This window comes from Hippocampus guttulatus, chromosome 1, assembly GCF_054856545.1.
Source record: "Hippocampus guttulatus isolate MCC_2025c chromosome 1, RoL_Hgut_1.0, whole genome shotgun sequence".
Classification (NCBI taxonomy): Eukaryota; Metazoa; Chordata; class Actinopteri; order Syngnathiformes; family Syngnathidae; genus Hippocampus; species Hippocampus guttulatus.
Genome location: NC_141261.1, coordinates 35660656 through 35677718, shown reverse-complemented (window position 1 = coordinate 35677718; position 17063 = coordinate 35660656). Strand labels below are relative to the sequence as shown.

Here is a 17063-nt window from a genome sequence, read left to right as displayed (position 1 = left end):
TAGACATGAAACTGTTTTGAAGAGAAGTGACAGCAAATATAGGAATGGCATGACATGGCGACCCTCAGGACCCCAGATGACAACATGCCAACCTTTTGTTTAGTCGGAAATAAATTGCCCTTAAAAATGGCTCCTGACGGTACTGCAGTTGGACCTACTTTGTGTGACGATATATTACGGTGTGACACCTTTACTGTTTTCCTCATCTTTTTGGAAATGTGTCAGAAATGTTTGTACTTGTGTTACAGGTGGCTTTTACATTACATAAAACTGACTAGTCAGCAGTATCGGTGCCCAAAACCGTGAATGTCAGTTTTTTGGAGCACATGTGGCTGGATGACACTGTCTTCTATGAATTGCTGCGCATCTCTCTCTACCCACCTGCAGGCATTTTATTCGGTGGGTCAACATGGTGGCATTGGTGCATGCCTTGCTGCGTGTGGCGTTGATGTAGCACTTGATGGCATCATGCGGCTGGTTGCACGACTCATACAGTGTGCCCAGGTCCATCCAGGCGGCAGCATGGCTGTGGTCCAGCTGCACAGCACAAATGTAAGCCTGCAGCGCATCCATGGGCTGGTTCTGCTGCTGATACAGCACCCTGGGGCAAGATGCAGGAGAGAATAAAGTGTACGGCGTGGTTCAGACAGGAAACCCCAAAGCGATGGAAACAGTAGCAAAACAATATCTGATAAAAATCAGTTCAGTCCTTGAGACTCTAATTGATACCCGATTCATGAGGTGGTATCCATGTGCCATGAACACTACGCCGGATTAAAAAAAAAAAGACACCATGCTGTTGAAATGATTCTATTTTGGCTACCAGACAAGCATGGGCCCAACCAGCAAGCAAAGTTGAATAAAGCCTAGTCTGGACAGTGACATGCACTAGTGACATACTGTTTACATAATGCAGCGATTCTCAATTGTAAGGCATTATTTTGCACAGAAACCTCACAATATATATGCAGTGCAGTGAAAAAGTATTTGACCTCTTCTCGGGTTGTTTTAAATCGTTTTCCCACTTAAATGTTTAAGATCATCAAACAAAGATAACCGAAGTAAATAGTAAATTCAGTATTTAAATTGTAATTATTTATTAGGGGAACAAAACGCCAACCTCAACAAGTGCAACCAAGCATTTTCTCTAACTGGCGAGGACTCTTTCACATCAGAATAATTTTTTTCCCATTCTTCCCTGCAGAGTTGTTTCAACACTGGAGGGTTTTTGAGCATGAACGGCCTAGTTCATGCCACAGATTTCAAGCAGTTTCAAGTCTGTACTCAAAACCTAAACTTTTTAAAATTTTTCAGAAGTTGATTTGCTGATTTATTTTGGATTGCTGTCCTGCTAAAGAACCAAAGTGCGCTTCAGCTTTAAATCACAAACTGATGGCTGAATATTCTCCTTCGGGATTTTCTGGTGAAGAGCAGAATTCATTGTTCCATCAATTACAGCAAGTCATCCAGGTATTGAAGGAGCAAAGCAACCCGTCCATCACACTACAACCTGTTTGACTGTTGATATCTTCTTTTACTGAATACTTACACCAGTCTGGAGATGCAACAATTCATCGACAACAAATCGATTATCACACTAATTGATAATTATCTTTTTTTTTTTTTTTAATAAATGTAATGGAAACTTGTAGTGTTACTTGTCATCTATCCTTAAAAGCTGAGGGGAACAAAAATGGACTCATGGTTTGTGTTGAAATGATGTGACAATTGACAAACCAAATCCTCCCTGCAACAAACATATGTACTTTAAAGAAATGAGTGTTTACCCTATAGAGCACCAGGTATCTGCGCTGGCCTCAGATTTATCGATGGATTGCCGATAGGAGATGAAGGCATCCTGGACCTTTCCAATACTAGAGTAGCACCTGCAGGAGAGACCAGCTTTCAGGGTTGTGCAGGTAATGAAGAGGATTTAGAGAGTGCAGCGTTCCACTAAGCCTCAGACATCCACCATCTAGTACACGTGTTCAGATCAAATATTAAATGTCATTTTTCAACATATTATGAAATTCTTAGTCGAACCCTGCCCAACGCCCCCACCCCCCAAAAAAAAAACATTCAGCGGAAAACAAAATTCCAGCTCACCCCACAAAAAAACCAGGCGATCCAATACAGTAAAAAACGAAAAATCATAGCCATAAAAAAACCTAACCTTCTTGGTGGAGGTAATAAAACAACTGGGAAACATGCATTTGTGTCAGAATGAGTTTACGACATCAGGTGTAACATAAGGGCGTCGCGCCTACCTGCCCAGGAAGTACCATGACTGTCCAGAGTTGGGATCTGCCTCCAGAGATTTCTGCAGACATTGGATAGCATAGCTGTCCCTACTGGCTTTGTCCCCGAGCTGCTCCACTGTGTGGTGCATCCAGCCTGGAGTGACAAAAGCACCCAGAGGGAGTCAGTCACAATATACCTCAGAGTGTAATGGTGCATGTTGAGTGGCATCTTACCAAGCTGTTGCAGGGTAGTGGCTTTCACCTGTGCAGGAAGATCCTCTGTCTGCAGGAGGCTTTCATAGGCCTCCTTGGCAGCCCGATATCTCTTCTGGATGGGAGGAGCAGGGTAGAAGTATTGAGGAAAAAAAGAGTAACCAAGACACCCCTTTCCCCAAATGCTCACCCCCTGGATGCCACTAAAACGCACCATAAAACTGACATTTTCATAGCATGCTCTTGTTCTGACATAGCACAAGGTGTATTGTTGACACTTCTCAACAGCCAGTGAAAGTGATATTACCTCTCGACAAAGACACCATCAGCATATAAAAGAGGGGGAGATGGACTAGTTTCCGTGGCAACCCTGTCGATCGGCTCTGAATAATTTCCTATGCTCTCCCGCATTTGCCACCCACTCATGCACCCTCTTACCCCCTTTCATTTGTCAGCACTTGGCTGAAAGAATCGAAAATAAAGCTTTCTGTGACTTCACTGGGTTACCATTAAAAAAATATATGACAAATTTCTATATAAAAAATGTTGCAGCTCTTCACTTGAATTGAAAATACCAACAAAACAATGATTATGTCCTTTGGAGAGTACAAGCGTGGAAGAAAAACACTTACCTGAATCTCATATAAATGAGCAATGTGGAACTGAACTGCAAGAGGAAAGAAAATAAAGTTAGGTTCAACACTCGAGGGCATTTAAGAAGTCCTCCACATCCTCGTCTTAACATTTTCGGCAAAGTTGTGTGGCAAGGTGAATAAATGGAAGCCCAAGGTCGACTGGCCATAATCTGAGCAGAAGGGCGGCAGCCAAGCCGCCAGCGCCTTCTTGCGTGCCGAACGCCGCAGTGTCTGATCTGAACTGCCTGAGTGACTCTCAGCAGATAGAGCGAGGGATAGAGAGAGAGCGAGCGGGTGAGGAAAAAGGATGGGGGCTGCCCTGAGTCGTGTGTGCATGCGAGAAGAGGTCTCACACACACGCACGCACACGCGCGCACACACACACACACACACGCACACACACACAGAGGCTGGGCAAAAATGGATAAGGCTCTCTCCAAGGTCGCACATAGCAGGTAGGGGAAATGAGGACGCTTCAGTATGTCTACAAATATTCAACCCAGGTCAAAAAACATGATTCTGCAGTGTGTGCGTGTGTGTGTGTGTGTGTGTGTGTGCGCGCATGTAGGAATTCTAATGACATGCAGTATATTATTGTTTTTTTTTTGTTTAGGTCAAAGTGCTATCCTCTGTCCAGTATTTACTGGCCATTACACCTTAAGATGATCTGAGATAGGTACAGTGAAACTCCTCTACACCGAAATCATGTTTGCAGCAAGAAATTTTTCACAACAGGGGGTTTTTGACTGTAGCAAATTGGATCTCAGATGTAAACACACACACACACACAAACAAACAAACGTATGTGTACACGCACACACAAATGTATGTGTATTCTATTTTTATTCCAATAGTGCATAAGTATGAGCACACACTTATTTGACACTTCATGTTGTCAGTGTAGAAAGAAAAAAAGGGAAGGAAATTGCGAAATTTACGATCAGCATTCACTTTCACTTACATCAATTTCTTGGATTATATCTTTTATTTTGCTTCCTCCGTCTTTCATTTTGATCACTTTTACCCTCTCTTCCAGCATCAGAGCTCTTCTTGTCTTGGCTGCTTGACATCCAAAGGTCTGTTTTGTAGCCATTTTAGCAATGCAACGTCCATCCTCGTCTGAATCTAACAATAACAAATACTTTCTGGACCCGGTGGCTTTTCTTTCCACCATCTCACTGTCTCTAACTCGACCTCCCCTCGATCGCCACCCAAGACAGCGTTGCTCAGCTGATGTCATTCAATGAACTTTTAAGCCAGCCACGGGACGCTTCATAGTCCTCGATGGCCATAGTTAGCTCTCGAAGGCTAAAATCCTTACGCTAACTGGAGCGCTTCTCTCTAATTAGCGCTCCAGTTCGCGTAAGGTTTTTAGCATGATAACAAGTAAAGCATTCCAGGAAACGTTCGTTTATTTGAACGTCCGTCGAGCCATAAGCAATTTACTCTGAGCAGCTCATCGGTTGCATTCCACTCTATCTTCTACGGATCTAGCTTCAGTATCTACACACATAGACAGTGAGGTCCCTCTTGGCCAATCGGAGGCCAGGATGATGCTCGGTAAGCCAATGGCAGAGCAGCTATGAGTATGTTGCGTTCAGGAAACTCGCAGCTGTCACCGAAATAAACATCGTTCACTATGGAACGCAGTGCGGTGGTTGCTGTTGCCGTTTCCGAACGAAGCAGTAGAGGTCGCTGTTGGATTAGACTTTGTTGTAGTGAATGTCTTCGCGAGGCTGGAGCAGAGAAAATGATTTCGTATCACGCAACAGGGGTTTTCTTTCGTCGTATGGGGGCAGGAGAATGGGAATGGTGTTAATGCATGAAGATTTCTTCACATTAGGGGGTATTTTCGCCCATGTAGGTTTCGTTCACTGTAGAGGAGTTTCACTGTAGTCACTTTCAACATTTCAAGTAAAGAGATAATGAGGGCTGAACTTACTTTCAGCTTTGGACAAAGTGCAGGGATTGGAGTCAATCAAAGCTAGCTGAAAATGCTGTAAGAGAACAGAAAGTAGGAAAGGCACTTCAGCTGCCTTCACTTGTTCACAGTGACTTTGCAAATTTGGGGGTGGGTCTACCTTTAGGCTTGACTCGTAGTCTGTGTTGACCTTGAACATGAGACCCAGGCGAAGGTGGATCTCCTTGGCTCGGGAAAATCCTGGATCAATGTACAACACTTCCTGGAATGCTTTGATCGCCCTGGGGGGTAAAGAGGTAAGAGAAGTGGCAAAACGCAGGGCTGTTTCAACAAGATGATGCAAAGAAGTTCAACAATAAGAGCGTGACAGCTGAGGCGAGAGCTTGATCTTCCTTAGTGCTGATAAAGGAGACGGACAGCACTCAGTATGGAAGGCCAACCACAGTACTGTGCATGGACAAAATGTACCGCACATTTTAAACATTTAACATAAGGAGAAGGGCTGTCAGCAACAAATCTTTTTAGAATGGATTTTCCTATCAACTTATCCATCGATTAGTCGGGTAATCCGGCAACCGCCCACCTCATTTTTTGTCCACATTTCCCACCTGCTGCATCACAGTTTCGGGGTGCATGTGAGTATAGCAGAAATGCAGGCGACTGTAAAGTCAAAGGTGCTGCCAGAGATTTCAGACAGGATAAAAAGGAACCCTTTCTGGGGCCCCCATAGCTGCTTTTATGGCCGGCATATAATTTTGAATCTGTTTTACATAAAACTGCATTTTATTTATATTTGACTATCATTTCCATATTTGTTTAAAGAACATGGTAGTTAGTTGGTATGGCAAGCACTGAAATCCATCCATTTTGTAATCCGCTCATCCTCACAAGGGTCGCAGGCGTGCTGGAGCCTATCCCAGCTGTCATTAGGAAGTCAGTGGGGTACTCCCTGAACCGGTTGCCAGCCAATTGCAGGGTGCACTTAAATACGATGAAAGTAATTTTGATTCAGTTTGCTGAGATACGAATCGGACACTGTACAAAAAAAAAACACCTTTTCATACGTGACCATAACGTTAACTTAAGAATTATTACATGAATAATTGAAAAAAAAGGAAATTGACGTTCAAATGAAAATAAGTGATTTTGTATTTGGAAGACTAATGTGAAAATATACAAAATTTAATTTTCAGTGAGGATCAAATAGACTGAGAAAAAAAAATGTTACAAATTGAAACTGTACAATTCCGATTCCGTTATTCAATATGATTCAGATTAAAATATACAAATCCATCCATTATGCGAGCCACTTACCTTTTATTTATGTAATTCAAATTTGGTATAAGAGGATAAGCCGATCGGAAAATGAATGAATGAAATTTGGTATAAGCTATATAAATCTAACTTAATCACATTCAGGTTCTGGTGGCAAATATTTCACCCCACAGTGGCACACCTAGTATATGAAACTTCAAGGGTTATTTTTACTAACCATTCATTGGTAATGATGTGTACAAATGTTTGTTTTCCTAACACATTGTCCATCCTTGTTTTCTTAGTTAAAAAAAGACGCTTTCTTTGAACAAAGCTATAAACATTTGAGAAACACTCAAGCTCTGACACCATGCTATCAGTTTTAGTTGAATTATTCATTTTAGTTGTCGTGTTACCTGATGAAACAAAAATGTAATTTAAAACTATGTTTGCATGGAAGGACAAGATGAGAAGAAAAGAGGGCATTGAGAGCACAACAATTTGATGGATGGAAAAATGCCATTCAAGAGCAAACTGCGTCCCAATTGGGACTCCGTGCTCACTGTTAAAGAAAAGTGCAGTTTGCTAGTTTTTAGCCCAGCGTTATTGTTTGCAATTCGATGCTGTATCCTGGTGCAAATTGCGCACGGTAGGATTTCCTACTTGGCCCATGTATTGTATGTGGATTGGTGTCCTACATTGTCATTGCTCGAGTAGTTCTTTGGCCACTTTTTTTAATTTAAATTTGTTGATCAACCTATCAATCACTTTACATTCTTGCTGGTCACCAAGAATTATGATGCCGTTGCAAGTCTCCTGAAATGGGTCAGGGAGAATGGCGAGGAACAAGCAAACGGCAATAATTAAAAACAAACGTGTCTTACACTATGTCATCTTTTGGATAAAAGTGGTTTCCCCAGACAGTAAGAAGTCGCTTCCAAAACAAGTTCTTTGTTTCTGGCTCATCGCAATTCGTGCAAAGCTGTCATCACTCAGTTCACATTGATGCATATCTTAGTCTTTTTATTTCTTTTTTTTCGTTATTTTTTGATTGATTCTCCAATCGGGCGGCCCGGTGGGCCAGTGGTTAGCGCGTCCGCCTCACAGTGCAGAGGTTCAATTCCAGCTCCGGCCTCCTTGTGTGGAGTTTGCATGTTCTCCGCGTGCCTGTGTGGGTTTTTGATCCGGGTACTCCGGTTTCCTCCCACATTCTAAAAACATGCATGGCAGGCTGATTGAACACTCTAAATTCTCCCTAGGTGTGAGTGTGAGCGCGGATGGTTGTCCTTCTCTGTGTGCCCTGCGATTGGCTGGCAAGCGGTTCAGGGTGTCCCCCGCCTACTGCCCGAAGACGGCTGGGATAGGCTCCAGCACCCCCTGCGACCCTTGTGAGGAGAAGCGGATCGGAAAATGGATGGATGGATGGATGATTCTTCCATCGCCTCTGAGGGCAGCTCAAGCAATTGTTATGAAGTCTCGAAACACGAGCGTGCTGTAGAAGTCGACGTTCCCTTTAAAGGCAATGCATGGACGTAGAAAGTAAGTCGTAACTTTCTAAACCAATTTTCATGCGGTTTCCTTTTGTGTTAATGCCAAATCGTGTACCAACTTTATATTCCGCTTGGGGGGAAAAAAGCCCCAAAATTTATTTTAAGATCGCACCCAGTTCCCTTGATGAAATTGTATATAAACGTATTCATATTTGTGAGCGGTGCCACATTTCACCGCGCTCTCGTCTCAGACAAACTCAATCAACGGTAACCGGCGCAAATCCGTGACATTCTGCTGTTTGTGTGGGGGTTTTTTTTCTTTTGAGGGGAGGGGGTTGTTGTGGGATCATTTGACCCGCGGGGGTCACATAACAGGAAGTGGTGATTGTTCTGATTGATAGCAAAGCAAGAGAACCTCTCTTTTCACAAAAGTACACAACTGAAGACAAGAAATCCTAATGGATCGAATTACTATGCGAAGAATACTTCTTTTATGCATAGCTACCAGCAAATCAGGGGGGAGTGTATTTGAGTACATCGGAGAAAAAAAAGCTTTTGAAGGCTGAGTTTTGGAGTGCGTATATTAATCCAAAGCATGTTCTCCTCAAGAAATTCCGGTTGTCATAAAATATAAGTACATATTTCAACAAAAAATGGTTTGGTTGACCTAGTGGGGGGAGCACCGCAGGCACACACATGTGAATGGTCATTACGTCCCCGCCTCTACCTAAATTTGGGCCAGGAAAACACCTTACAATTCGTACACGAACAAAGCCAGTGATCACTTTCTCCGGTTTATATATTTAATCATTTTTCTTTAGTTTAAACAATTAGTTTGGACAGTTTGGAAGTCAATTTAAGATTTGACAATTATCATGTAAGTAAAAATAATTCCTCGATATTCATGATTTAAATACCTTTTAAAGTGCAGTATATTTTTCAGTTCCTCAAAACTTTTGTGGCTTTGTCTGCATAATGGTGATCAGTTTTGATGCTCACATTCAAATGACAAACTGAATTGCACATCTTTCTGAAGAAATCAGACTGTTGATGTTTTTTCATGATTATTGATTCACTGTAAAGATTTTACCAACATACTTGTATTGCTTTACATTAAAACCTTTTGTGGCCATTCTGACCGGATGCAACATTTTGACACACTGTCATTTTTCAGAAATCTTGTCATTGTGCTCATAGATGAGCTCATGCGTATATGTACATCGTGGGGCTTATCATCACCTGCTAAATTTTTATGTGGTTCTGTATTAAACAGGCGCTGAATAAAAGATAACATTTAACATGACTCACCACTGAAAGGCGTTGTAGTGGAAGTAGACCATTCCCAGACCATACAGAAAGGCAGCATTCTGTGTGTGATGAGAAGACTTTTATTCGGATGAGTAAAACAGAATGAAGCCCATCAGTCTAACTTTAAGCCTTGGCACCATGTGAGCATGGTTGTGCTGGCTCACCTTCCAGTAGTCTGACTGTAAACTGTAGTACCTCTGGTATGCCGATAATGCTGTAATTGGGAGAAAAAGAGGGAGGATCACAGTTTTGAGACGGCATATTACATGAACCAAAGCGCACGAAGGAAAGCTCAGCATAGGAAGCGGATGATTTTAAATGAACCAATGAAAGGGGAGCCCCTCAGTCCAGACTCACCTTTTGGGTAAGCCTCCAAGAGGAGGTTGAAGTGGCCGAGTTGGCAAAACACCTCTGGCTCTACTTTTCCCTCCGCCTTGAGGATGAGTGAATCGTAGCAGCGCACAGCCTGAGGGGAACATACGCGCACACGTGATTAAAAAATGTCCCCTATATCCTAAGAGAAAACAGGTACAGAGGCTGGACCAGAGAGTGCAAAGTCATGCAGAACTGCTTCCAGACCGTGAACAAGTTGCCATTATTGTTACTTCAGCCGGACACCAGAATATATTTCGTATCCCTGGCAGGCACATTTAAACTCCAAGAACTCTCTACCTTTGATGTACAATAAATGGCATCCTAATTATTGACTGAAGGAAGCTTGAAGAAGACACATTTAATGTTGGCTGGTGAAATGTCACTGTTCTGTGGTGTGAACTGCTTGTACTGTTTTTGCAGTCCTGTCTTCATTGGGATTCCATTAGTTATAGACGTCCCAGGACTTAATTCACCCACAGCTGCACATATTTTGAAGGATCTTCGTCAGCTTGAAGCAGGGTCCATCATGAACGGTGGCCCGATGGCCCGGACCTGTCTTGCACTGTGTCAGGCCCCCACGTAACTTATAGACGAGGGATTTAACGATGTTCAAACGTCACAATACGATATGATGACATGATGAACCTCATGATACAATAATTATCACAATATTGAATGGAGATTGGTGATAAAAATATATATACTGTATATATTTTTTAAAAAGCTCACAATATTGCAGAAAAACAAACAAAAAAAAAAGTCACGAGATTGGGGTTGCCGGAGGAAGCCCAATACCGTTTTTGTACATATTAACAGCAGTGACAAAGAAAAAGGTGTGGCCAGTCATTTTATTGTCATAGTTATTATGAATCATAATGAGGACATTATCGTGATATCGCCGTTTCGTTACATTCCTGTGATAGACACTGGCCCAAATTTTATGAATAAATACAATAAAATGAAAACATTCTTAGTGTTTCAATATTTAATAAATAATACACACATGGGGGAAAAAAATGTTGGAATCGCCTTTGTTTATGAAAAAAGGGCACAGAAACAATTTGAATCCGAGTAATGAAAAAATTAATTTTAAAAAAATGATGAAAATCAGACATTGCTTTTGAATTGTGGTTCAACAGAATTCTTAAAACTCAAGAACCAGACCTTGACAAAAACTGTGATCCATCACTTAATATTTTGCTGAGCAACAGTTGATTTTTTAACCTTCACTGAGAGTTCTGCACGTCTGTGCATGAACACACACACACACGCACGCACACACACTATAAATACCAGAGTTTTTCCTGCGTTCAAAATTGCATGGGAGCCGCTTCCAGGTAATTTTGTGCCGCCCCCAGCCAGACCGATTAATATCGCTCAACACAGCGTAACGATCCAGCTGTGCTGATTGAGCGATTGATGTCCGTCCATTTGCGGCAGCTATGTATTTTAACTGCAGTTGCAGCGTTGCGTCACTATAGAGGCGCTATATCAACAGCTGTGCACAGGAAAGACCTGAAGCAACTACCGAAGAAAAAAATTGTTGAATAGTGTTTTTCCCTGCTTGTCGGTGTTATCGGCGTCCTGATTTTCCCAAGCATGTCGTGTTTATTTGGTCTGTAACACTAGTGAGAGCGAGGGCCGGAATGCAGGATAGGACGAGTCGGCGAGGTGAGGCAACATGAATCTGTTACTAATTAGGAGCAGAAACGCAAAGTCAAATTATTTTCTATTCCTCTTTTCATATCGTCTTAAAAACAAACGAGACAGGGGCTTTGCAGTGGCTAAATGAATTTACGTGGCTCAGGCATACTGAGGAAGGCATGCACTGTAATTCATGCCGAAAGCACTGCGCCCCAACAGAGCAGGCACCCGCTGCCTTCCTTTTGAGACAGCCATCAACCAACTACAGGCTGGACACATTAAAAAGACATGAGGTGACAACCATTCACAAAGCAGCAGAAGAGAAGGAGAAGTGAAGTAAAGATGGCCGGACCAAAAAAATACTCAACTAATAAAGTTTAAAAAAATAGCAGTAAATAAACAAACAAACAAACACACTAGGTACATTACGACCGTCACATGTTGACGACTGAGAGAACTAAATTTCCCGCAGCGCTGATTGGACAAGCAATGTAATGTGATTGTCTGCAGCCAGTGATGGCCAAGCGGGCGTGTCATAACTAATTGACATGTTGAGTCGGGTGTATCTTAACCTCCATAGCAGAGGCTCTGTCAAACCCCTGAGACGGGTTCGATCGAACCCTGGTTAAGAACCACTGGTTTAGATAGATGGTGTAAAAATGTGTTTTTTGTTCTAACAGAGGAAACTGCAGCATGCTATTGCAGGACAGGTGGACATGGACCACAGAGTGCTTGACGGGTACTTCAAAATAATCTATGAGTGTCTCAAACTAAAGTGGCCCCACTCCATCAGCTATACGTACATCATTTTCCTATGCAGCTTTTTATGAATGAATGCTTGAACATGGTAACAGTTATATTCTTAATGGGACTCCAAGTATGTTTCCTGTAATAGAAAGTGAGTCGGTTCGATTTACAGAATACATGAACATCATGGCGCAAAGTCAATGTGGTACCACCTGTGCCTTAACTTGAGCCACACACACACACACACACATATATATGAGCTGTCAAACGATTAAAATATTTAATCTAATTAAAAATGCAACTGTCATAATTAACTCAAATGAACTAAAAATTAATCATGATGACTCACGCATTTTTTTATCGTTTTTGAATTTCCGTTTTTATTTTTTTGTCCTATTTCTCCCCATTTTAATGCTCTCATCAACATGGAATCATGAATCAGTTTTCTATGTGCAAAATGCAAATATTTTCTGAAATAACAATTTCGAGTTTCAATTTTGCATGAACATTTTTCACTTGGAGCAGTTATTCACACATAATCTCTCACACAATATTACTGTCCATCAACAACAGTGAAAAAAATATTTGTCACACAACAGCTGCTTTAACAGCTCTTTTTATGGAATCAAAACAGAGCAATATAACATTATAAAGTGCACATCTAAGGTAAACTAATACTCAGCCTATAGTGGATTTAAGCCATGGTTGCATTCTTCGTTTTTCTCAAATTTGCTTTGAACACAGCAGTCAGGCTATGTTGATTCTGTTGGTCCTTCTTGCTTGAAAGTCTCTCTACGGTTTTGTGTAGACATCATTTCGGATGACTACACTTGGTTCGATGACAACACTGGAGACGTTTTATTTTCAGTGTGTTTGCTTGGTCACTACCACTGCACCGCTGAACTCTTGACGTGCCTCAGCGGCACACCATCGCTGTCAGACGAACACAGAGAAGATCCACCCACTTTATATATATGGCCACGGAACACTGTAACCTTCCACACAAAATAGTTCCAAGCAAGTAAAATCGTGTCAGTGGCATACATCGTATTCGACAGGCTACCTGCTCTTTATTCACCAGAGGCTCATCAACCTAGTCTCTTATTTCTATCCCGAAACAGTGTCTTCTCCGCTACGTACAATCTCTGTACACAGCTTGTAATGGTAAAATTTGTTCTTCGTCGTGTCATCCATTTTCTTCGCTTTGAAATGATCCATAGCTGTCTGTCTGAGACGAGGGGGCGGAGTACTCATGTCAGCTGTGTGCTTGGCCATTAAATGGTATTTCAGACTTGACGTGCTATGATGATAGCCCAGTTTACGAGTGCAAAACATACAGGTAACTTTGGTCTTGTCAGTGGAACAATCTGGCAACTTTTTAAAAGTAAACTTTCCATTCATAAACTCTTTAAGTATCCAATTTTGGTGTCTTGCGCTGCCGTGGCTGGCAAAACAAACGTGCGTGGACCTATGCAGCGAGCATGCTGTTTTGTTTCTGGTTTATTTATAGAGCAACATAACATCCGCTGTGACGTGTGCCGCGTTAATCTCGCGAGAAAAAAATGTATCCCGTCAAAATTCATTTAAATTAATGCCAATAAAAATGCGCTAAACTGACAGCTCTAATATATATATATATATATACATATATATATATATATATATATATATACACACACATATATATACACATATATATATTCATTCATTCATTCATTTTCCGAACCGCTTTTATCCTCACTAGGGTTGCGGGCGGTGCTGGAGCCTATCCCAGCTGTCTTCGGACAGTAGGCGGGGTATACCCTGAACCGGTTGCCAGCCAATCGCAGGGCACACAGATACGAATAACCATCCGCGCTCACACTCACACTCACACCTAGGGACAATTTTGAGTGTTCAATCAGCCTGCCATGCATGTTTGTTTTGGAATGTGGGAGGAAACCGGAGTACCCGGAGAAAACCCACGCAGGCCTGGGGAGAACATGCAAACTCCACACAGGGAGGCCGGAGCCGGGATCGGAGTTGGGACAGGTGGCAAAAAAAGATGGGAGAAAAGTGAAGAATGCTCATTAAACATCTCTTTGGAAGACCCACAGGTAAACCGGATAACTGGAAACATGTGGGTGCCATGATTGGGAATAAAAGGAGATTCCCTGAATTGCTCAGTCATTCACAAGCAAAGATGGGGTGAGGTTCACCATCATTATCTATGGTCCATAATATCATCAAAAGGTTCAGAGAATCTGGGGAAATCACTGCATGTAAGCGGCAAGGCCGACAACCAACCCTGAATGCTCGTGACCTTCCATCCCTCAGGCGGCACTCCATCTAAAACCAACATTAACGTGTAAAGGATATAACCACACAGGCTTAGGAGCACTTCAGAAAACCAATGGCAGTAAATACAGTTCGGTGCTACATCCCTTAGTGCAACTTAAGTCTATGATGCAAAGTAAAGACATTTATCAGCAACACCGCCGGCTTCTCTGGGGCCAAGCTTATCTTAGATGGACTGATGCAAAGTGTTTTGTGGTCCACATTTCAATTTCTTTTGCTTGTTGTGGAGGTTGTGTCGTCCGGGCTAAGGAAAAGAAGCATCCGGACTGGATCAAAGTTCAAAAGCCAGCATGTGAGATGGTATTGGGCTGTGTTCGTCCCAATGGCATGGGTAACAGACACATCTGTGAAGGCAACATTAATGCTGAAACAAACATACACATTTTGGAAAAACACACTGTAAGCTGCCATCTAAGCAACGTCTTCTTCATGGAGGCCCCTGCTTATATCAGCAAGACAAAGCCAAATCTCATTCTGCAAGTGTAAAAGCAGCGTGGCTTTGTAGTAAAAGAGACAGGTACTGGACTGTCCTGCCTGCAGTCCAGACCTGTCTCCCGGACTGTGAAGCGTAAATGCTGACAATGGAGACCCCGGCCTGTTGAACAGCTGAAGCTGTACATCAAGCAAGAATGGGAAAGAATTCCATGTACAAAGCTTCAACAATTAGTGTTTCTCTGCAACCCTATGCTACGGTACAAGGTAACATCCCTCCATCCATTTTCTGAACCACTTTATCAAATCTCCATACAATAATCTTGCTTTGCCACAAATCGTATCTTGGCTCAGACTGTCCCCTGCTAGCTGTTTCTCACTTATGAAAATAAGCAAAGGTTTCTCCACTTCCTCTAATATTTGTGGCATTTGTTTGCTCAACACACGAGATCCTTTAGCCACATCAGTGACTTTAAGATGGTCTCTCTTTTTTAGGATACTGCTGATCGTCGATTTTGGCATGCCAAACTCCTTACCCAACACGGACACACATACACCTGATTAAGATTTCACTATCAAATCTTTCTTCAATTCAATAGTTTTGCGCACTACTTTCCTCTTTTTTTTCACCAGCTTTACTATTTCCACTTGCTTTCTCTGGTGCCATGATTAGGGGCTGATGCACAATGCAGAAATAACAGTCTGATTTGCATAGATGTAAACAAACACGGTGCCTTTTTTTTTATCTTTATTGAACACGTTCGCTGACATTGGACGCTTTTTTTTTCATCTTTATTGAACACGTCCACTGACATTGGACGCTCTTTTTAAAAAAAAAATCTTTATTGAACAAGTCTGCTCACAATGGAACGCCACACGAGAAGGAAGGCAGAGAACTGATTTTCGGTCGCAATCCAAGGCATAAAAAAATCGAAATGTTTGGTCGAAAACCGATTTGGATTGGATTGGATTAAACTTTATTGTCAAATGTACTGTGTGTGTTGGTCGAGAACAGAGACGTTCGAAAACTGTGTATATATTTCAAATGAAATACTTTGTCATATCGTCCAGCCCTTGTACCACATATACTGTACAGTATTTCTATGACAGTTCGCTCACTTATGACACACAAATGCATCTATGTGCATATCTTGCCCTCTCCCTCCCTCCCAGTCAGATGATTGCCGCCGGATGGTTATTTCATCCCATGGTTCAGTCTTTGAGTTCATAAATTCTCCTCTCTTTACTCTGCTTCCAATGATGCAAGGCTTTCTCAAAGTCAACAACTTATCATCGCAAAAAAAAAAATCCAACTTTAGCTGCTTCCTCTGTGATATTGGATTGGATAAACTTTATTGTCAAATGTACTGTATGTAAAACATAGAGCACAGATGAAATGTTTTCCCTCTCAACACAAAACAAGAGGAGCCGCTGCGGGTGTCCGCGCTGCCATCAAAAGAAAAGTTAATCTCCGCAATATCTCCGCAATAAACTTTCGCAACACTTGTTTTAACGTTACACAACTTGGCAATTGTCTGCTTCCCGCGAGGTGAAGGCCAATCTCGTCTCATGAGAACGGAAATCTCGTCACACGAGATTACTTAACGCGAGATCAAAACAGCAATGGCGGCGATGGTCAAAATGCGATCGTTGCTGGAAAAAAAGATTTACCGTAGTTTTTTTTGTTGTTGTTGTTTTGACTGAGAAATTTCCTTGCGTCCCAAAAACGCAGATTATTTGGAACTGTGCGTCCCGCGGGAAAATCATGCATCTAGGACGCGGGACGCAAAGGTAACGAGATGACTGTATAAGGTTTTATAATTCAAGATTTAAGTAAATATGTGGAGACGTGCGGTCAGGGGAGGCAGGTGAGGCAGAGCCTCACCTCTGAATGCCCATTGCATTGCGCAATCATCACAAACTGGGTTGATACATGCAACTGGCTTGTGCTGCTTGCCGTATATCTGCATGTCGCAAATATAATGTTTAGCCAATTGAATAAGCTACGCTTTTTTGCTTTATATATTTGTAAATCTGACACTAAAGGAGTCAGTGCCTCACCAACCATGCACCTCACCGCACGCCACTGGTTTGTGTACTGCTATAGCAACACTGACGTCACGTTGCCGGCATCAACTATTTAAAATCGCTATTCAGTTTAAATTCATCTCTCCTGTGATTATTTATAATTTTATCTGTGGTTTTATTGTTCTTGTTTTGGTTGTAAAGTGTCCTTGAGTATTTTGAAAGGCACTTATAAATGAAATGTATTATTATTATTCTAAAAAAATTTTAAAAAACTGTATATTTGACGTGATTGCGCCGACATTAACCGTTCGTTGTCTTAATTAAAGATCCGCTAGATTTCAATAAATAACATACACACTGTAAATGGTTTTTGGGGACGAAAATAAAATGATTTTCGGACTTCTACAAATCCAATAGAATACACTGATTTGCAAATCAC

General features: G+C 41.9%; 1 protein-coding gene across 4 annotated transcripts in view; it reads right to left on the bottom strand.

The window, feature by feature from the left end:
- Nucleotides 1-17063, bottom strand: part of LOC147211538 (lysine-specific demethylase 6A-like) — a 37496-nt gene that overhangs the window by 15081 nt on the left and 5352 nt on the right. For 2 of the 4 annotated variants that reach the window (XM_086128264.1, XM_086128266.1), the window contains exons 3-12: nucleotides 9419-9527; nucleotides 9226-9275; nucleotides 9062-9138; nucleotides 5170-5290; nucleotides 5031-5085; nucleotides 3086-3120; nucleotides 2475-2568; nucleotides 2268-2394; nucleotides 1788-1886; nucleotides 382-601 (exon numbers count right to left, since the gene is read on the bottom strand). In XM_086128264.1, coding sequence (XP_085984390.1) covers nucleotides 382-601; nucleotides 1788-1886; nucleotides 2268-2394; nucleotides 2475-2568; nucleotides 3086-3120; nucleotides 5031-5085; nucleotides 5170-5290; nucleotides 9062-9138; nucleotides 9226-9275; nucleotides 9419-9527 — 987 coding nt within the window. The remainder of the gene's footprint in view (nucleotides 1-381; nucleotides 602-1787; nucleotides 1887-2267; nucleotides 2395-2474; nucleotides 2569-3085; nucleotides 3121-5030; nucleotides 5086-5169; nucleotides 5291-9061; nucleotides 9139-9225; nucleotides 9276-9418; nucleotides 9528-17063) is intronic. The other 2 variants (XM_086128265.1, XM_086128267.1) reach the window with 1 other exon arrangement.